We start from the raw sequence: 22,792 nt of genomic DNA, 5'->3' as shown, positions 1-22,792 counted from the left end.
GAACCGACTAGAGAGCTGGCCATCCTAGACTGGGTGTTGTGTAATGAGAAAGCCTTGGGGAAGAGTGACCATAATATGGTAGAATTCTTTATTAAGATTGAGAGTGACACAGTTAATTCAGAAACTAGGGTCTAAACTTAAGGAAAGCTAACTTCGATGGCATGAGGCTTGAATTGGCTAGAATAGACTGGCAAATGATACTTAAAGGGTTGACGGTGGATAGGCAATGGCAAACATTTATAGATCACATGGAAGAACTTCAACAGTTGTACATCCCTGTCTGGAGTAAAAATAAAACAGGAAAGGTGGCTCAACCGTGACTAACAAGGGAAATTAAGGAGTGTTAAATCCAACGAAGAGGCATATAAATTGGCCAGAAAAAGTAGCAAACCTGAGGACTGGGAGAAATTTAGAATACAGCAGAGGAAAAAGGGTTTAATTCGGAGGGGAAAATAGAGTATGAGGGGAAGCTTGCCGGAAACATAAAAACTGACTGCAAAAGCTTCTATAGATATGTGAAGAGAAAAAGATTGGTGAAAACAAACGTAGGTCCCTTGCAGTCGGACTCAGGTGAATTAATAATGGGGAACAAAGAAATGGCAGACCAACTGAAGAAATACTTTGGTTCTGTCTTCACGAAGGAAAACACAAATGACCTTCCGGATGTACTAGGGGACCGAGTGTCTAGTGAGAAGGAGGAATTGAAGGGTATCCTTTATTAAGCGGGAAATTGTGTTGGGGAAATTGATGGGATTGAAGGCCGATAAATCCGCAGGGCCTGATTGTCTGCATCCCAGAGTACTTAAGAAGGTGGCCCTAGAAGTAGTAGATGCATTGGTAATAATTTTCCAACAGTCTATCGACTCTGGATCAGTTCCTATGGACTGGAGGGTAGCTAATGCAACACCACTTTTTTTAAAAGAAGGGAGAGAAGACGGGTAATTATAGACCGGTTAGCCTGCCGGGGAAGATGTTGTAATCTATTATTAAGGATGAAATAGCAGCGCATTTGGAAAGCGGTGACAGGATCAGTCCAAGTCAGCATGGATTTATGAAAGGGAAATCATGCTTGACAAATCTTCTGGAATTTTTTGAGGATGTAACTAGTAGAGTGGACAAGGGAGAACCAGTGGATGTGGTGTATTTGGGCTTTCAAAAGGCCTTTGACAAGGTACCACATAAGAGATTGGTGTACAAGACCAAGGCACATGGTATTGGGGGTAATGTAGTGGCGTGGATAGAGAATTGGTTGGCAGGCAGGAAGCAGAGAGTCGGGATAAATGGGTCCTTTTCGGAATGGGAGGCAGTAACACTAGTGGAGTACCGCAGGGCTCAGTGCTGGGACCCCAGCTCTTCACAATATACATTAATGATTTAGATGAAGGAATTGAGTGTAATATCTCCAAGTTTGCAGATGACACTAAACTGGGTGGCAGTGTGAGCTGTGAAGGGAATGCTAAGAGGCTGCAGGGTGACTTAGACGGGTTAGGTGAGTGGGCAAATGCACGGCAGATGCAGTATAATGTGTATAAATGTGAGGTTATCCACTTTGGTGGCAAAAACACGAAGGCAGAATATTATCTGAATGGCGGCAGATTAGGAAAAGGGGAGGTGCAACGAGACCTGGGTGTCATGGTTCATCAGTCATTGAAAGTTGGCATGCAGGTACAGCAGGCAGTGAAGAAGGCAAATGGTATGTTGGCCTTCATAGCTGGGGGATTTGAGTACAGGAGCAGGGAGGTCTTACTGCAGTTGTACAGGGCCTTGGTGAGGCCTCACCTGGAATATTGTGTTCCGTTTTGGTCTCCTAATCTGAGGAAGGACGTTCTTGTTATTGAGGTAGTGCAGCGATGGTTCACCAGACTGATTCCAGGGATGGCTGGACTGACATATGAGGAGAGACTGGATCAACTGGGCCTTTATATACTGGAGTTTAGAAGGATGAGAGGGGATCTCATAGAAACGTATAAGATTCTGACGGGACGGGACAGGTTAGATGTGGGAAGAACGTTCCCGATGTTGGGGAAGTCCAGAACCATGGGACACAGTCTTAGATAAGGGGTAGGCCATTTAGGACTGAGATGAGGAGAAACTTCTTCACTCAGAGAGTTGTTCACCTGTGGAATTTCCTGCCGCAGAGAGTCATTGATGCCAGTTCATTGGATATATTCAAGGAGGAGTTAGGTGTGGCCCTTACGGCGAAAGGGATCATGGGGTATGGAGAGAAAGCGGGAAAGGGGTACTGAGGTGAATGATCAGCCATGATCTTATTGAATGGTGGTGCAGGCTCGAATGGCCTACTCCTCCACCTATTTTCTATGTTTCTATGTTCTGCCCACCTGACCAGTACATTGATATCTTCCTGCAGTCCGCAGCTTTCTTCTTCATCATCAACCACACAGTCTATTTTTGAGTCATCTGCAAACTTCTTAATCATGCCCCCGACATTCAAGTCCAAGTCATTGATACATCACAAAAAGTAAGGGACCCAGCACTGAGCCCTGCGGAACCCCACTGGATACAGCCTTCCAATCATAATAACACCCATTAACCATTACCCTTTGCTTCTTGCCCGAGCCAATTTTAGATCCAACTTGCCACTTTGCCCTGGATCCCATGGGCTTTTACTTTCGTGACCAGACTGCTATGTGGGACCTTGTCAAAAGTTTTTCTAAAATCCATTTACACTACATCATTCCCTCCTCATCTACCCTCCTGGTTACCTCCTCAAAAAATTCAATCAAGGTAGTCAGACACGACCTTCCCTTAACAAATCCATGCTGACTGTACTTGATTAATCCATGTCTTTCCAAATGAAGATTTATCCTGACCCTCAGGATTTTTTCCTAATTTTCCCACCACTGAGGTTAGACTGACTGGCCTGTAATTACTCAGTCTATCCCTTTCTCTCTTTTTAAAAAGAGATACAACATTAGCCGTCCTCCTGTCCTCTGGCACCACACCTGTAGCCAGAGAGGACTGGAAAATGATGGTCAGAGCCTCTGCTATTTCCTCTTTTGCTTCTCTCAACAGCCTGGGATACATTTCATGCAGGCCTGGGGATTTATCCACTTTCAAAGATGCGAAACCCCTTAATACTTCCTTCTCTCACTATGTTTATCTCGTCTAATATTCCACACTCCTTCTCCCTTATTACAAAGTTTGCATCGCCCTCTCATTTGTGAAAACAGATGCAAAGTATTGATTAGGAATCATACCCACATCTTCCGCCTCCACGTACAGATTTCCCTTTATGGTCTCTAATAGGCCCCACTCTTTCTCTAGTTATCCGCTTGCTCTTAATGTATTTATCAAACATCTTTGGGTTTTCCCTGATTTTACTTGCCAACATTCTTTGCTTTCCTGCTATCTTTTTTAATTGCACCCCTGCACTTTTTATACTCCTAGAGTTTCTGCCGTATTGAGTTCTTGGTATCTGTCATAAGCTTCCTTTTTTTTCTTTATCTTACCCTGTATATCTCTTGACATCCAGGGGGCTTTAGATTTGTTAGCCCCACCCTTTTCTTTATGGGAACATACTTGCTCTGTACCCTCAGGATCTCCTCCTTGAATGCCTCACACTGCTCGAACACTGATTTACCATCAAGTCGCCGTTTCCAATCCACTTTGGCTAAATCCCATCCCATCTCAGCTCAGCAAAATTGGCTTTAGCCCAATTGAGAAATTTTTTTTCCTGGCCCACCTTTGTCCTTTTCCATAATTACCCTAAATCTTAAATGATCACTAGCACCAAAATGCTCTCCCACTGAAACCCCTTCCACTTGCCCCTCTTCATTCCCTAAAACCAAGTCTAGAACCGCGCCCCCCTCCCTTGTTGGGCTTGTTACATACTAACTAAAGTCCTCCTGAATGTATTTTAGGAATTCTGCTCCGTCTGTACCATTCACACTACTTTTTCCCCAGTTAATATTAGGGTAGTTGAAATCCTCCCACTATTGCAGCTCAATAGTTTTTGCACTTCCATGACATCTATCTTTTTTTCCTCTTCACATCTCAACTCTATAAATTCCAATACTGCCCTACATCTGTGAAGGCTCTATGAACACTCCTAGACAGAATTTTAAAAATGTGATCCTTCTCTTGTGTCTCGTCTTCAAATTCTCTACCAGTCACAACCTCACTTGCTTCTATTTTATTGATATTATAAAGCATTGCTTCTCTGAACCTTCATTTCTTCTTGCTTTGCACTCTTTCTCCTCTCTGTATTGCCTTGCATTCAAATAAAAACCTATCGGACAATCAGCTACTCTAATTCTCATTCTTTTTAGTACTTCAAAACTTGGATTCCTGCTCTCCATTCTTCACTTCTTCCTACAATCGAAAGGCCTATAAAGCCCAAGTTTCATTTGTTACAAGTTTACAGGTAGGTCAATACAAGGCAGCTCTCCTTCAAAGAAAAAGCTGCTGCTTTTGCTGCTGGGTTCCATAATGGTGAACTAACACAGTAGGTTACAAGACAGCATGACAATCATACTTTGGTTCCACACCAGGAACAACATTGATTCATAGCACAAACCGGTTTGATAAAAAGCTAAGTGACCTGTCTAATTGCACAAAGTACTGCTGCAGCTTTTAGGCGCTCTGAATGGGAGAGGATTAAACCGATTGGTTCAGTAATGATTAATTCTATCTCGTTGATTCCAGACAAGCTGACAATTATCACACAAGCAGAGGTCCGAGGAAAACATGAATCCGTGACACGTGGATTTCAGATTGGAGTGGGCTATATCCTCACTGTACATGGCACCTGTACCTGCAGCAGTTACTACTGCATACATGATACTATACCCAAGTGAAGGAAGGAGATGGGGAGGCAAGTGCTGGAAAATCTGAACTGCCCAAGGTTATCTCTCTTGTGCACCTCAAGGGCCCTGCATCATAGATTAACCCAACAGTCTTAACAATGCTTTTTGTTACCGCTGATTTATGTAAACTGCACCTGTTCCTCCTCTGACTGAGCAATATGGGAAGTTTGAGACACATAAATTGAAGTTTAATCTGCTATTTGGGATACCCGAGTCACAATAAACTTCAGTTTAGGGAGAGAACATTGTGGTGGGAAACCTTAACATAGAAGTGCTTGTGCCTGCCTGTATGCCCATCCTAAGGTGTGGAGAAAATCACTGTTCATGAAAGGAAAGAGAAAAGGTCAGAAAAACAGGGGAAATTGCTGGACCCCCAAATAAATGTCACACTTGGCATGCAGATTAACACACGCATCCCACAATCCCATGCACAGAGAGGCTCTGACCCCTATTGGTCATTACTGGTAATGCACACTGAGTTTTTAATATTTTTTAAAAAACAGACTCAACAGGCCAGTTGGTACCTGTTTAGTGTGTCATAGAACTTGTTGTCAGAGATCAGTTGATTTCTCCACGGAGAATCTCGTCTATGAGAAAGAAAATGAAGCTTGAAAAAAAATTCTCACTTGTGGGTGGAGTAAAGGAATCAGTATCAACCCAAATCATAGACTCTCCTAAAATGACAGCACTAATAATGGAGGACTGAGCACACACATCCTTGTGGAGAGTTACAACCAGTGCTAAGGACTCAACTTCATTTTGTATTAGTGGGCCATAAGCCAATTCTCCAGTTTTATATTTCAATTATTTAAATAAGGATTTAGTTTCTGCATTTTCAAAAAGGCTGTTTTGGTCCATAAAACATCAAAGGTAAATTGTAAAATTCAGGTGTTCAGAAAATAAAATAGTTTATTCCTGAAATCAAGCCCAAAATACAATACTATTAAAACAGAAGCTGATCTGCCATTTTACAGGCTGCAGTGACAGAATGGTGCCAATAATCATCCACTACAAGAGTATTGTCCTCGATCAGGCCAACATCCTCAGCATCGAAGCACTGACCACACTCGACCAGCTCCGCTGGGCGAGCCACATTGTCCGCATGCCTGACACAAGACTCCCAAAGCAAGTGCTCAACTTGGAACTTCTACACAGCAAGCGAGCCCCAGGTGGGCAGAGGAAATATTTCAAGGACACCCTCAAAGCCGCCTTGATAAAATGCAACATCCCCACCGACACCTGGGAGTCCCTGGCCCAAGACCGCACTAGTGAAGGAAGTGCATCCGGGAGGGCGCTGAGCACCTCGAGTCTCGTCGCCAAGAGCATACAGAAAACAGGCGCAGGCAGAAGGAGCGTGCGGCAAACCTGTCCCACCCACCAAACCTGCCCCACCCACCCTTCCCTCAACCACTGTCTGTCCCACCTGTGACAAGAGACTGTAATTCCCGTATTGGACTGTTCAGTCACCCAAGAACTCATTTTGAGAGTGGAAGCAAGTCTTCCTCGATTCCGAGGGGTTGCCTATGATGATAATGATAGTTTTCCTATGCTAAAGCTTCAAAACCCCCAGCCTATTTACTGGATACACATCTGGGGAGTTCTACAAAGAGCAAAGGCATTTGGGAGCCAGTTACTAACCACTATTTAATCAAGACTTCATACAGGTTAAACATAAATATAGCCCCTAACTCACGAATCGGTATTTAATATGTTCCAAAAATGCAGGTCATTTTGCTGTTGTGGAGTTCTGAGCTGGGAGTTGGGAGGTTTGGCAGCATGACATTTCTGGGACATTAAGTAAATTTCAGACAGAGATAGACAGTTTCTTAACCGATAAGGGATTAAGAGGCTATGGGGAGCGGGCAGAGAAGTGGACCCGAGTCCATGATTGCATCAGCCAAGATCGTATTAAATGGCGGAGCTGGCTCGAGGGGCCGTATGGCCTACTCCTGCTCCTATTTCTTATGTTCTTATAATGTAGGAATAGTGGTGTTCCCGCTGACTGAGGTAGAAACTCAAAGTTCCACAGCATCGCCAAAGAGGACTTGCAGATTTCTGGACAAAGTAGTATTTGCCACAGGATACTTCCTCAGTACTGGAGAATATGGACCCTAAACCCTTGCACGTCTCTTCCTTGTGACAATATTCATGTATTATACTATCCGCAGAAAATAGACAAGTGTGAAATGAATACAATAATATTGAGGATTGCACCAACCATCTTCTGAAACAAAATAATTATTAGGACATATGAAACCAAGATGGTGCGAGGTTGGTGTGTTCAGATTCAAACTGCACTGAACAAAACTCAGCTTGGTCATGTCTTTTGCATGGGATGTTAAACTGAGGCCCATCTGCTCTCTCTCAGGTGGGTGCAAAAAGAGCCTGTGGCACGATTTCAAAAAGCATGAGGGGAGTTTTCCCCGGTGTCCTGACCAATATTTATCCCTCAACACCAATAAAACAGATTATCTGGTCATTATCACATTGCTGTTAGTGTGAGCTTGCTATGTGCAAATTGGCTGCTGTGTTTCCTACAGTGACTACACTTGAAAAATACTTTATTGGCTGTAAAGCACTTTGGGACATCCTGAGGTCATGAAAGGCGCTATATATTTGCAAGTCTTTCTTTTTGTTTTCTTTATGGTAAAGAAACCAGGCAGGTAAACGGAAGATCAAAAATGTGTTTCTATGTTCCTTCCTCAGTCAGTGTCGCTCATGTTCCGCAGAAGGGAACAGGAGCATAAACCCAAATCCCTGGTCAGTACTGTCAGCATAGAGGATCCTGCTCATGAAAACCAAATTTAAGTAGTTTGAAAATGAAAGGATAGCCTTTAAACTCCCTGTCTTTTCAGCTGGATGTAAAAGGCAGTACAGTACGATTTGAAGAGCAGGGGAGTTCTCCCCCAAAAAATCCCCAATCACCACAGAAGCAGAAAAAATTAAATATAAAAGCACAGCTGAGAGCGCAGAATATAAAAAACTATTCTGTTATTTTCTAACTAAATTTGGTGCCTCTTTCTAGCCCTGCCTGCAGGATTCAGGATTGGTGCACTCTCTCAGTACTACACCAAAGTGTCAGCCGAGATTATGTGCTCAAGTCCTGTGGTGAGGCTTGAAGCCAAAACCTTCTGATCAGTGCTGCTACTGAGCCAAGCTGACATTATAAAAAAACGGCAACAGTTAAATAGTACTGCCCAAAAAACAGGTATATCTGTATTCGAACACAGCAACTGCTTTGGTCAGGTGGGCACAACAGAAGGATGGTATTATCTTTATCATGAAAATTCTGGGTCCTGTTTACAGTGGAACAAGCTATTTTCTAAAGTCTCTCTGTTTAAATGTATTGTCCCTTCGAGCATTCTATAGCAAGATGAGGAGCATCTCAGGTCAAAGCCAATGTCGCTTTGATTGCCCTAGAGGGTGTATGAGTGAGACTGCTCTCCATCCATCAGCCTTTCTCCTGTACCTAGCCAGCAGCCTGGCTCACATCAGATACTCACCATCCGAGGACACGCTCACATCCTTCCACAGAGTGCAGCACAACATATGAGTCATCAATACACCAGCAGGTTATGCCACCAGACTGCCTGCTTGCACCATATGATGCCCTAAATCTGGAGGATCTTACCTGGAAATTACTGGGGATTTGTTGCCATTTACAGTGCTTGATCTTTCCCAAGGCTTTCTGGTTGTCTCTGAAAACAAAAGCATTTCCACAGGATTCAACAAGTTGTAACACAATCCATTTAGTCAAAAAAAATTAACAATGACACTGTTCAATCAAAGCAATTTGTAACTTGTGCTCTGTAAATAGAGAATAGATACATGCAGGGGGTGAAGTCTAAACAAGGGGGAAGATTGATTCAGATGCTAGATCATGGATATGTAGGAGTGCGTTACAGACTGGAATCTAAGCAGGGGTTCAGATGTCAGCAATCTAAGATCCTCTACTCAATGACAGCCTGCAACTCACCCTTTTATTATAGGTTTGCATATCAATACTTCGTATGCTTTTTATTCTGTTGAGCCATATTTTTGCCACTAATGTGACAGGAACTGCTCTCTAGAATAAAGTTACAGAGACAGCCACTGCTTTCCAAGGCCTCTCCAGGCACATGGACAACCTAAAGCTCACTGGCTGCTTGAGTGGCAGGAGAACGAGAGAGCAAATGAAAGGTCAGCTCATGCTGCATCCAGTCTACTGACACTGGAGGAAAGACCGGTTTGTGGGGGAAAATTGTCTCCTGCATTTGCTTACATAGCAGCACCTGCACTTCAAAAGTCATGTATTGGTTGTGAAGTACCGGGAGCATCCTGGGCATGTGATAAGATACCAAAATCTTTTCTTCTTGCTTTATGTAGTGCTGTGTGTATGAGCAGAACAGTGTTGCTACAAGGTACTGAGCTGAAAATTGGTGACGTTGTGGTGATAACAGTGCCAAATCAACACTCTCTGTAGAGGGAATGAGAGTGAGTTCATCCTCATTTATGTACCAGGTATACCATTACACTCGTCAGTTGAGAGCCTTGCTGATTGCTAATTTACTGTATGACTCGTTGAGGAACACGGTATGTAAAGTGCGTGAAGCTTAGCCAGCCGATGTCCAAAGGGATTGCAACTGGGCCCCACATCCATGTGGGGAATGAGTTAATATGGTTAGAGATCATAGATAAAAAGGGATTGTTATAGTGGAAGTTGTACTAAAGATCCACTAATCGTGACAGGGAAATGGAGCAGAAATTCTGTAGATATATCAGAGATGAGTAAGAATATTATTCGAGGAGGGCTTGAGAGGGATGGGGAAGGAGCAAACTAAGAGCAAGAACTAGTTAGGGTCAGTGCTCAATTTTAAGATTTTGTATCAGTGGTACTGTCTCACCCTCGACCCTCCTGTAGTTGCTCAAGAATAAAAATGATTTGAAATAGTTAAATCAATATTCCCTCCATCCCAGAAATAGTAGGATTTATTGCAAAGAGTATAGAATATAAAAGTTAAGATGTAATAGTGAATGTGGGCAAGACCTTAGTAAGATCATAGCGTGTGTGCAGTTTTGAGCTCTACATTATAAAAACGATGTTGAGGTAATCCAGACAATTAAGCATAGATTCACTAGCATGCTATCCTGTATGAGAAAATACAATACCCATGACCTGTACCAGCTAGAAGGACAAGGGCAGCAGGCGCATGAGAATACCATCACCTGCAAGTTCCCCTCCAAGTTACACACCATCCTGACTTGGAAATATATCGCCGTTCCTTCATCGTCGCTGGGTCAGAATCCTGGAACTCCCTTCCTAATAGCACTGTGGGAGCACCTTCACCACACGGACTGCAGCGGTTCAAGGTGGCGGCTCACCACCATCTCAAGGGAAATTACGGATGGGCAATAAATGCTGACCCTGACAGTGACACCCACATCCCATGAATAATTTTAAAAAAAAAGATAGATTTGAAAAATTGGTGGTGTTTCTGTGAGAACAAAGGAGATTATGGGGAAATTTGTTCAAGGTGTTTAAAAATGATAAAGGATGTGATAGAGTTGATATAAAAACAGATTACTTCCAGTGGTTGAAAGATCATGAACAATGGGAACAATGACACTCCACAGTCCACCACTTCAATAGGTATTAATATCTATTTAAAATGGTCAACAGTAATGAATGCTTCATGTGTTTTAAGGTTTTAAAAATAGACAATGTGTGAAGTGCACAACCCGTGGATCAGCATCTTAAAGGACAGGTTATGGGTTGAGCTTACCCTTTAGAACTCAGCTATAACATTTTGTTTCTGACACTGACTCACTCTTATTCTTCTTGTACTTACTTAATAAAAAATAATTTAAATAGTTAAATCAACATTCTCTCAATTCATGTGACTCTCCAACTGCCTCTGAACAGCCTGGGATTCGGACTGGGGCAATCTGTGAGCCATGTAGAATGCACTGATGGTCGGAATCATTATAGATGTGCAAGTTATGAAAGGTTTTAGTTCATTAATGTTAAAAAAAAAATCCAAGAGAGAAGAAACATGCATTTGAATGAGAGTATTTTTCCCAAGGTGGCAGCAGTAGAAGACACTGCTTCTGATTGTGTGCTGTTGGTTAGGAACTGTTTTCATTGATTGCTGAATTGTTGAGTAGACAGAATGTGTTGTGTAAAAGGAGGCTTTAAGCAGTTTTTTCTTCCCTCACCCCCATATTGTCTCCCCTTTTCGCGTAACGCTGAGTGGGAGGAACAGATTTGCTTGTGATGTCGTCCAAAGTCAAATAGCCGGCCAAGACTCAGCATCAAGGCTCATTCACAAAGAGAGACAGTGGCCTGTGCTGGGTCACTGTTCCACAGGCCCCACCTGCCTTCCAATGCTGGGCCATTTTTATCTGTAAGCCTCAAGTGTTGGATGACAGTTTGACTGTGGAGGGCAGCCGAGGCAAGCCAATCCTGCCATAACCTGATTTCCACACGCACCCCGGCCAGCAGGAGTCAAAGGATACTGATCGGGAGTAAGAAACCACAAATGATTTCCCCCTCCCGAGCTCAGGGTCACCGAGGCCAATTATAGCTCCCCAAATGAAATCAGCTGCATGCACTTAGCACAGACCAGCAGTAAAAGCGGTGACCTTTTGATCTGTATCGCTTCGCACTAAATCAGGTAGTGTCTTTATCCACATCACACAGTATGGCAATGTAGAAATATGCAGGCTATGGCAACAGAAGATGGGAAGACCCGAGAGTCAGGTTAAGGTGCCTTGAACATAGAAATGAATTACCAATTGAAACTGAAGTTTAATCAATCTATTGTGTTTCTAACACAGATGAGACTGCACACTGGGAGGTTAAAGTAACAGGTATCTCAGTCTTTATTAAGACACTCCAGAGTGAGGAACAGGCCTTAGGGGCTGGCTTATATACAGTGCTCCCAAGGGATGCAGGGATGCCTTGGGACTTCAGGGGATGCGCTCCCTGGTGGCAGAACATGGAAGTGCATGCTTTACAGATACACAACAAATCCTTCCTTAGCATAGCCAGTAACAATTATAAACTAATCATTGAAAATAAAGTTTAGAATAAACTAATCATTAGGGCAGACGAATGTGTAATCAAAGAGATGGGACAGATTATACAATAGTATGAACTAATCACCAGGGCACAGACGAATGTGTAATCAAAGAGATGGGACAGATTATACAATAGTTTGAACCAGGAGGGGAAACCCCACCTAGGCAGTGAGAACCTTGGAATCACTCTCGAGAGAAGCCGGAGTAGGAACAGGAGTAGGCCATAAGGCCCCTCGAGCCTGCTCCACCATTTAATACGATCATGGCTGATCTGATTATGGACTCAGCTCCACTTCCCTGTCCACTCCCCATAACCCCTTATCGATTAAGAAACCATCTATTTCTTTCTTAAATTTATTCAATGTCCCAGCTTCCACAGCTCTGAGGCAGCGAATTCCACAGATTCACAACCCTCAGAGAAGAAATTTCTCCTTATCTCTGTTTTAAATGGGCGGCCCCTTATTCTAAGATCGTGCCCTAGGAGCTTAAGCTCGGAGCTTAAAGCAGGACACCAGTGGCGGAGATTGATCACCTGCATTAATGGATAATACGAGCACAAGTTGTGAGGCTTATGTGCTATTTTATACATTGTTTGTACTTTAATTCTGTTTTGGGAAATAAAGTTTATTTGGCTTAAATGTAATGTTTATCGCCGACTTTCTTTCAATACTCGAAGTCCCACCAAATTGTTGCGACTGTAGTGACTAAATACCCAGCGAGTAAACGGTCTACAAACCGAGTGTGTGTTTTGGACAACAGGCAAAAATATGGTTTTGGATCAGAAAGGACCTTTAATGTTCACTCATCACATTTCACAATTGTTAGTACATTAGAAGCAGTAACATGAAGATCCTCCAACCCTGTAGTTGGAACAGAATTGGTTCACAAAGCGTTTAAAGTTAATAGTGATGCTGGTTTTAACAGATTTTTAATTTATACGGATAGATAACATTTGTTAACATTTTTAGGCCTTCATAGCTCACGTTATGAAAATTGGAACTAAAGGAAAAGCTGAAATTTATTGATGAATTTGAGTGCATCAGGAAATTTTGTGCAAGTTTTAAACGATACAAAGACTGAGGAAAAAAATAAAGATGGTGTTTGGTTGTTTGGGAAAGTTTTTTCAAATTTATGTGAAGTGACGCAATGGCGTCTGACAATGTTTTGTTCCGCCGCCTTATAAACTTACAAAGAACTTAACCCTTTCCACTGACAGCTGCTTTCTTAATTCAGCAAGGAACCACTTTTGCAGTGCTGGGTGTAAATTTATATGGGGCATTATTAAATTTATTTCCCCATTATTAATTGCCAAGCTAAGCAGAGCCACTATGGATTTTCTGGTTAATTTTCCCTATAAACAGGAGGCCATGGTTTCCTGGGCCATATGGAGATTGATGGCACAGCAAGACATCCAGCAGTTTTAAGAATTTTTCTGCAGACATCGAAATGATGCAGCGTGGTGACAAAATTGGGCTTAAGACTTCAACCTGTTCGGATCGTTTGTTGTATTCCAAGGCTCGAAGGGGAAGATAAACGTCTTGCATCCAAAGTCAATAGTTACTTTCATCTAAAATCATGTAGCCTGGGCATAATTTGTTTGTGAAATTAAAATTGATTAGATAACTTGATAAGAGTTGCTGTTCAAGCATTTGGGAAGGAAAATTTATCTGAAATTTAAGGGGATAATAACATTTATTTTTGAAAAGGTCTAGTCTACGTGGTTCCATCCAAACTATGTATTCAGAAATAAATTCATGCTGTTACTGCTGCAACATGTGGGAGCTGGTTAACCCCATTGAGGCCCATCGCGACCACATCTGCAGTAAGTGTGTGCAGCTCGAGGAACTTCGGCTCCGTGTTGATGAGCTGCAGACACTGCGACACACATCAGGGAGGGGAAGAGTTACCTGGACACTGTGTTCCAGGAGGCAGTCACACCAATTAGATTCATTCATTCAAATTTGGTCCGTAGTCAGGGAAGGAAGGGTATGACTATGAGCGAAGCAGGTATGGGGAACCAGGAGGTAGCGATGGAGGAGCCTCAGCCCTTGCTCTTGTCCAACAAGCTCTGACGCCCTGTGTGGATGAGGTCAGGGATGACCGGGAGGATGAGAAAACTGACCACATCACAGGGAGCCATTCAAGTGGGGGGAGTAAAAAGAAATGTTGTGGTGGGGTAGGGGGCCTCAACTATTCACAGTATTTATTAATGACTTAGATGATGGGATAAAGTCATGTATCCAAGCTTGCCGATGACACAATTATAGGTGGCATTGTAATCATTGTAGGTGGTTCACCTGCAAAGTTCCTTCAATGCTTCCTTATTGAAGCTGGCAGGGCCCGAGACCAGCCGGCCGGGGGACGGGGGGAACGGCGGGGCCCCGAGACCAGCCGGCCGGGAGGGACGGCTGGCCCGGCCCAGGAAACTACCCGGAACTACTGCTCTACACACCCAGCTTGCACTCGGGCTCCCGGCGGCGTCCAGGCGTTCGGACCCCCTTTGGGGACGACTGGGCCTCTACTTCCCTGTGGTGCTCCGGGTGTGTCCTGGCCAGGGCATTGTGCAACTTCAGAGGGCTGGCAGCACCCATGGAGCACTGCCAAGAGAGTAACCTACTATTGACTTACATCTTAAACTTTTAATCAACTTTTAAACTCTTAATCAACTTGAGAAACTTTTTAAACAATTTGGGAAAACTTTTAAACTACCTGGAGAAATTTTTTTTTAAAAAACCTCTGGAGAAACTTTTAAATAACTTTGGAAAACTTTTTTTTTAAACTTTGGAAGAAACTTTTAAAACATCCCTCGGAACTCCAGCGGGCAGCTAACCTTCCTAATGCCTGCCCTCAATCAAGCCTCGGGTCACCTACCATCAAGGGCGCTACTCCGTGCCGAGCTTGTGGCCAACATTTCGCCGTAGGCAATTTGGCCCATATAGCAGAACCTGGTCTCCAGTCGTCTTGGACCCCCTTGCCACTGGACCAAGACCTTGCTCAGCTAAGCCCGTGTGGTTGCCGGTATGCAGTGGTCACCCCACGTTAAAAGAACTCACGCACAGGCATATTCCACTTTGTTAACATGAAGTTCGGAACCTGGAACATCAGGACCCTCATGGACAACTCCAACAACGACAGGCCGGAACACCGCACCGCCATAGTTGCCCAGAAACTTAAGACGCTTTGACATTGACATCGCTGCCCTAAGCGAGACCCAGCAGGCAGGGGAAGGCCAGTTAACGTAACGCCTTAAGCAGCTAATGTAACGCCTCTGTTTAAAAAAGGGGGCAGACAAAAGGCAGGTAACTATAGGCCGGTTAGTTTAACATCTGTAGTGGGGAAAATGCTTGAAGCTATCATTAAGGAAGAAATAGCGGGACATCTAGATAGGAATAATGCAATCAAGCAGACGCAACATGGATTCATGAAGGGGAAATCATGTTGAACTAATTTACTGGAATTCTTTGAGGATATAACGAGCATGGTGGATAGAGGTGTACCGATGGATGTGGTGTATTTAGATTTCCAAAAGGCATTCGATAAGGTGCCACACAAAAGGTTACTGCAGAAGATAAAGGTACGCGGAGTCAGAGGAAATGTATTAGCATGGATAGAGAATTGGCTGGCGAACAGAAAGCAGAGAGTCGGGATAAATGGGTCCTTTACAGGTTGGAAATCGGTGATGAGTGGTGTGCCACAGGGATCGGTGCTGGGACCACAACTGTTTACAATATACATAGATGACCTGGAAGAGGGGACAGAGTGTAGTGTAACAAAATTTGCAGATGACACAAAGATTAGTGGGAAAGCGGGTTGTGTAGAGGACACCTAGAGGCTGCAAAGAGATTTAGATAGGTTAAGCGAACGGGCTAAGGTTTGGCAGATGGAATACAACATCGGAAAATGTGAGGTCATCCACCTGGGGAAAAAAAGCAGTAAAAGGGAATATTATTTGAATGGGGAGAAATTACAACATGCTGCGGTGCAGAGGGACCTGGGGGTCCTTGTGCATGAATCCCAAAAAGTTAGTTTGCAGGTGCAGCAGGTAATCAGGAAGGCGAATGGAATGTCCTGCTGCAACTGTATAGGGTATTGGTGAGGCCGCACCTGGAGTACTGCGTGCAGTTTTGGTCACCTTACTTAAGGAAGGATATACTAGCCTTGGAGGGGGTACAGAGACGATTCACTAGGCTGATTCCGGAGATGAGGGGGTTACCTTATGATGATAGATTGAGTAGACTGGGTCTTTACTCATTGGAGTTCAGAAGGATGAGGGGTGATCTTATAGAAACATTTAAAATAATGAAAGGGATAGACAAGATAGAGGCAGAGAGGTTGTTTCCACTGGTCGGGGAGACTAGAACTAGGGGGCACAGCCTCAAAATACGGGGGAGCCAATTTAAAACCGAGTTGAGAAGGAATTTCTTCTCCCAGAGGGTTGTGAATCTGTGGAATTCTCTGCCCAAGGAAGCAGTTGAGGCTAGCTCATTGAATGTATTCAAATCACAGATAGATTTTTAACCAATAAAGGAATTAAGGGTTATGGAGAGCGGGCGGGTAAGTGGAGCTGAGTCCACGGCCAGATCAGCCATGATCTTGTTGAATGGCGGAGCAGGCTCGAGGGGCTAGATGGCCTACTCCTGTTCCTAATTCTTATGTTCTTATCAAGGTGGAGGTTGCACCTTTTTTGTGGAAAGGAAAACCAGAGGAAGAACGCCGCCTTCACGGAGTCGGCTTCGCCATCAAAAATGATTTGGTCAACCGCCTCAAAGACTCCCCTGCGGGGTTAACGAACGCCTCATGACACTTTGACTCACCCTATCACAGATCTAATGCGCCACAGTCATCAGTGCCCAAACACTCGATGCAACGGATGAGACCAAAGAGGGTCGAAACATCCCTGTCCCACGTCCCTGGGGACGACAAATTGATCCTCCTCAGTGACTTCAACGCCAGGGTCGGCAAAGACACGGCCCTCTGGGGAGGCGTGATTGGCAGCGAGGGAGTTGGGAAAGCCAACTCCAGCGGTACCCTGCTCCTGACAAAATATCTAGAACATGAACTCCTCATCACCAACACCCTGTTCCGCCAGAGGGACAAATATAAAGCATCGTGACAACACCCTCGCACCTGCTCGACTATGTCATCGTCCGAGCCAGGGATCGCAAGGATGTGTGCATCACACACGCCATGACAGGAGTTGACGACTGCTGGACGGACCACCGCCTAATCCAATCCATCACCGACATTAACATAGCCCCAAAACAGAGGGGAAAGCAGAAGCAATGCCGCAAAAAAGTCAATGCCGGTGCACTTAAAGACCCAGCAAAGAGAGCCCTATACATGCCAACACCTCACAGCTAATCTGGCATGCCTTGATGACCCCGAGATTCTGAATGCCCTCAGCGCTTGGTCTGCCCTCCAGGCCTCCACAACCAATGCCTGCAAAGAGACGCTCGGTCACTCAACCAGGAAACATCAGGACTGGTTTGATGAGAATGATCAGGAAGTTCCAAGAACTAATAGATCGCAAGCGCAGAGCATTCCTGAGCCTCAAGCAACAACCCAACTCGGGAGCAGCAAAGCAGCATTACAGACAGCTCAAGGCTGAGCTCCAACAAAAAACAGGTGGTGAATGGAGAAAGCACAGGAGATACAGCAACTGGCCGACAGCCACGATATGCGAAGATTCTTCATTGCAGTCAAGGCCACCTACGGTCCAAACTCCCAAGGCCCCAACCCCACTGCTGGCCAAGAACGGGGAAACACTCACCAAGGATACCGAGGCTGTCAGGGCCCGCTGGAAGGAGCACTTCGAAGATCTCCTCAATCGAGACTCTGTCTTTGACTCGAGTATTCTCGACTCCATTCTGCAGCATGCTACCTGCCACCACCTCAGTAAAACCCCAACATTGCATGAGGTAGGAAAAGCCATAAAACAGCTCAAACAACAAGGCTACGGGAGTGGATGGAATCCATGCTGAGGCGCTAAAGTATGGCGGAGAGGTGCTGTTGGCGTGGATACATGACCTCATTTCTCTCATCTGGAGGGAGGAGAGCATGCCGGGAGATCTCAGAGATGCAGTGATCGTGACCATCTTTAAAAAAGGGGACAAGTCCGACTGCGGCAATTACAGGGGAATCTCACTATCAGCCACTGGGAAGGTTGTCGCTAGAGTTCTCCTCAATCGTCTTCTCCCTGTGACAGAGGAGCTCCTCCCAGAATTCATCCCCTATGGGGCACAACAGACATGATTTTTACAGCGTGACAGCTGCAGGAAAAATGCAGGGAACAGCACCAGCCCTCATACATGGCCTTCTTCGACCTTACAAAGGCCTTTGACACCGTCAACCGCGAGGGTCTATGGAGCGTCCTCCTCAGTTTCGGATGCCCCCAAAAGTTTGTCAACATCCTCCGCCTGCTCCACAACGACATGCAGGCCGTGATCCTTACCAACGGATCCACCACAGACCCAATCCACGTCTGGACCGGAGTCAAGCACAGCTGTGTCATCGTGCCAACCCTCTTCTCAATCTTCCTCGCTGCCATGCTCCACCTCACAGTTAACAAGCTCCCCGCTGGAGTGGAACTAAATTACAGAACCAGTGGGAAGCTGTTCAACCTTCGCCTTCTCCAGGCCAGGTCCAAGACCACTCCAACCTCTGTCGTTGAGCTAGAGTTTGCGTCGGCGCACATTCTGAGGCTGAACTCCAGGATATAGTCGTCGTATTTACTGAGGCATACGAAAGCATGGGTCTTATGCTAATCATCCGTAAGACAAAGGTCCTCCACCAGCCTGACCTCGCTGCACAGCACTGCCCCCCAGTTATCAAAATCCATGGTATAGCCCTCGACAATGTGAACTATTTCCCATACCTCAGGAGCCTCTTATCAACAAGAGCAGACATTTGATGCGGAGATTCAGCACTGCCTCCAGTGCGCCAGTGCAGCCTTCGGCCGCCTGAGAAAAAGTGTGTTAGAAGACCAGGCCCTAAAATCTACCACCAAGCTCATGGTCTACAGGGCTGTAGTCATACCTGCCCTCCTGTATGGCTCAGAGGCATGGACGATGTACAGAAGACACCTCAAGTCACTGGAGATATATCACCAACGATGTCTCCGCAAGATCGTACAAATCCCCTGGGAGGACAGGTGCACCAACATCAGAGGACGTGAATCTTTGGCATTCTCTACCCCGGAGAGCTGTGGAGGCTGGGTCTTTGAGTATATTTATGGTGGAGAGAGACAGATTTTTGTATAATAAGGGAGTCAAAGGTTATGAGGAGCGGGCAGGGATGTGGAGTTGAGGCCTGGATCAGATCAGCCATGATCTTATTGAATGGCAGAGCAGGAGCGAGGGGCCAAATGGCCTACTCCTGCTCCTATTTTTGATGTTCTTATGTAGAAACAACTTTTTTTTTGGGGGGGGGGGGGGGGGAGGGGGGAGACTGTTGTGTTAAAGGTAACTAACATTGGTCATCTTGCAGACTGAATTGTTCTCTGGCATGTTTTTGGAAATAAAAATTCCAATAAGAGTTTAAGCAGAATGAACAAAAATGGGTACATTTGAACTATATTTTAAAGATATAATGATAATATTGTATGAGACAGGAACGTTCCTCTGGGGCACCTGAATGAAATGGTGAACACTGTATAAAATTGAATGAGAGGAAGTGAGTGAGTGAGGATCTAAGATGAAAACATGAAAATTACACCACCAAATGGGAATGTGTCTAAAATCATTGTTCTCAGATGAATTGACACAAATCAGCTGGGTGCAATCTGGTATCATCATAGAATGGTTGCAGCACAGCAAGAGGCCATTCGGCCCGTCGAGCCAGTGTGGGCTCTCTGCAAGAGCACTTCAGCTAGTTCTACTCCCCCGTCCTTTCCCTGTAGCCCTGCAAATCTTTGTACATATTAATGTACATTCTTGTGAAAATCAGGGAAGTGTAGTAAATTGATAAACTTTCTATGAGAGATGTTTGTCTCATTGTCTACACTGAACAATAAGAAACCTACATTCGATAGCCTGGCCACTACCCGAGACAGCGGGACCATGCAGTGGGAGAGGAGCACAGATCTTCAGATGCCCCACGGTCTTTTGATAAGATCACCCGAAAGCCAGAGAATGGCTTGGATTAGATGTCACGTGTGACATGATATTGGGATACCAGTGTGTGAGTGCACAAATATAAATGCGTTGTGAAGTAACCTGCATGCAGGAATACATATTGAATTTGCACTGAAGAACGGGTCTCAGACATGCTCAGTTTTTGACAACAGCAAAATATGAAATGGCGAATATGGCTCAGGAGAGTGAGACCACTTTTTAAATCATGAAAGCACTGACCTTGAAATAACCAGGATAGAGTTAAACACATTGCTATCAGTCAGATGGGATTAGTTGCAATGAAAATAGCTTTAGGGATACCAGTCATTGCATTATGCTGTGTAAAGCCATCGAGAAGGGACGTAGAAAATATAAAGAAAGGTAAGGACATAACACGGGATCTGAGGGAGGTAAGGAGATAACACGGGCACTGAGGGGAAGGTAAGGAGATAACATGGGCACTGAGAGGGAGGTAAGGAGATAACACGGGCACTGAAAGGGAGGTAAGGAGATAACACGGGATCTGAGGAAGGTAAGGAGATAACATGGGCACTGAGAGGGAGGTAAGGAGATAACACGGGCACTGAGAGGGAGGTAAGGAGATAACACGGGATCTGAGGAAGGTAAGGAGATAACATGGGCACTGAGAGGGAGGTAAGGAGATAACACGGGCACTGAGGGAGGTAAGGAGATAACACGGGCACTGAGGGAGGTAAGGAGATAACACGGGATCTGAGGAAGGTAAGAAGATAACATGGGCACTGAGAGGGAGGTAAGGAGATAACACGGGCACTGAGGGAGGTAAGGAGATAACACGGGCACTGAGGAAGGGAAGGAGATAACATGGGCACTGAGAGGGAGGTAAGGAGATAACACGGGCACTGAGGGAGGTAAGGAGATAACACGGGCACTGAGGGGAAGGTAAGGAGATAACACGGGCACTGAGAGGATGGTAAGGAGATAACACGGGATCTGAGGGGAAGGTAAGGAGATAACACGAGCACTGAGGGAGGTAAGGAGATAACACGGGCACTGAGGGAGGTAAGGAGATAACACGGGCACTGAGGGGAATGTAAGGAGATAACATGGGCACTGAGGGAGGTAAGGAGATAACACGGGCACTGAGGGAGGTAAGGAGATAACACGGGCACTGAGGGAGGTAAGGAGATAACACGGGCACTGAGGGGAATGTAAGGAGATAACATGGGCACTGAGGGATGTAAGGAGATAACACGGGCACTGAGGGAGGTAAGGAGATAACATGGGCACTGAGGAAGGTAAGGAGATAACACGGGATCTGAGTGAGGTAAGGAGATAACATGGGCACTGAGGAAGGTAAGGAGATAACATGGGCACTGAGGGAGGTAAGGAGATAACACGGGATCTGAGTGAGGTAAGGAGATAACACGGGCACTGAGGGAGGTAAGGAGATAACACGGGCACTGAGGGGAAGGTAAGGAGATAACACGGGCACTGAGGGAGGTAAGGAGATAACACGGGCACTGAGGGGAAGGTAAGGAGATAACACGGGCACTGAGGGGAATGTAAGGAGATAACACGGGCACTGAGGAAGGTAAGGAGATAACACGGGCACTGAGGGAGGTAAGGAGATAACACGGGCACTGAGGGAGGTAAGGAGATAACACGGGCACTGAGAGGAAGGTAAGGAGATAACACGGGCACTGAGGGGAAGGTAAGGAGATAACACGGGCACTGAGGAGAAAGTAAGGAGATAACACGGGCACTGAGGAAGGTAAGGAGATAACACGGGCACTGAGGGAGGTAAGGAGATAACACGGGCACTGAGGGGAAGGTAAAGAGATAACACTGGCACTGAGGGAGGTAAGGAGATAACACGGGCACTGAGGGGAAGGTAAGGAGATAACACGGGCACTGAGGGGAAGGTAAGGAGATAACACGGGCACTGAGGGGAAGGTAAGGAGATAACATGGGCACTGAGGGGAAGGTAAGGAGATAACACGGGCACTGAGGGGAAGGTAAGGAGATAACACGGGCACTGAGGGGAAGGGAAGGAGATAACACGGGCACTTAGGGAGGTAAGGAGATAACACAGGCACTGAGGGGAAGGAGATAACACGGGCACTGAGGAAGGTAAGGAGATAACACGGGCACTGAGGGAGGTAAGGAGATAACACGGGCACTGAGGGAGGTAAGGAGATAACACGGGCACTGAGGGGAAGGTAAGGAGATAACACGGGCACTGAGGGGAAGGTAAGGAGTTAACACGGGCACTGAGGGGAAGGTAAGGAGATAACACGGGCACTGAGGGAGGTAAGGAGATAACACGGGCACTGAGGGGAAGGTAAGGAGATAACACGGGCACTGAGGGAGGTAATGAGATAACACGGGCACTGAGGGGAAGGTAAGGAGATAACACGTGCACTGAGGAAGGTAAGGAGATAACACGGGCACTGAGGAAGGTAAGGAGATAACACGGGCACTGAGGGGAAGGTAAGGAGATAACACGGGCACTGAGGGGAAGGTAAGGAGATAACACGGGAACTGAGGAAGGTAAGGAGATAACACGGGCACTGAGGGGAAGGTAAGGAGATAACACGGGCACTGAGGAAGGTAAGGAGATAACACGGGCACTGAGGGGAAGGTAAGGAGATAACACGGGCACTGAGGGGAAGGTAAGGAGATAACACGAGCACTGAGGGGAAGGTAAGGAGATAACATGGGCACTGAGGAAGGTAAGGAGATAACACGGGCACTGAGGGAGGTAAGGAGATAACACGAGCACTGAGGGGAAGGTAAGGAGATAACACGGGCACT

The 22,792-nt window shown here is 45.5% G+C and overlaps 1 protein-coding gene across 8 annotated transcripts in view; it reads right to left on the bottom strand.

Moving 5' to 3' along the window:
- The window catches only part of enah (ENAH actin regulator), a 582,073-nt gene that overhangs the window by 22,531 nt on the left and 536,750 nt on the right, over positions 1 to 22,792 (bottom strand). For 6 of the 8 annotated variants that reach the window (XM_070885881.1, XM_070885879.1, XM_070885886.1 and 3 more), the window contains 2 exons: positions 8,458 to 8,524; positions 5,351 to 5,413 (listed from right to left, as the gene is read on the bottom strand). In XM_070885881.1, the coding sequence (XP_070741982.1) occupies positions 5,351 to 5,413; positions 8,458 to 8,524 (130 nt within the window). The remainder of the gene's footprint in view (positions 1 to 5,350; positions 5,414 to 8,457; positions 8,525 to 22,792) is intronic. The other 2 variants (XM_070885882.1, XM_070885887.1) reach the window with 1 other exon arrangement.

This window comes from Pristiophorus japonicus, chromosome 7, assembly GCF_044704955.1.
Source record: "Pristiophorus japonicus isolate sPriJap1 chromosome 7, sPriJap1.hap1, whole genome shotgun sequence".
NCBI lineage: Eukaryota > Metazoa > Chordata > Chondrichthyes > Pristiophoridae > Pristiophorus > Pristiophorus japonicus.
Note: the sequence above shows the minus strand (reverse complement) of the source record. Positions and strands in the feature narration are given on the sequence as shown.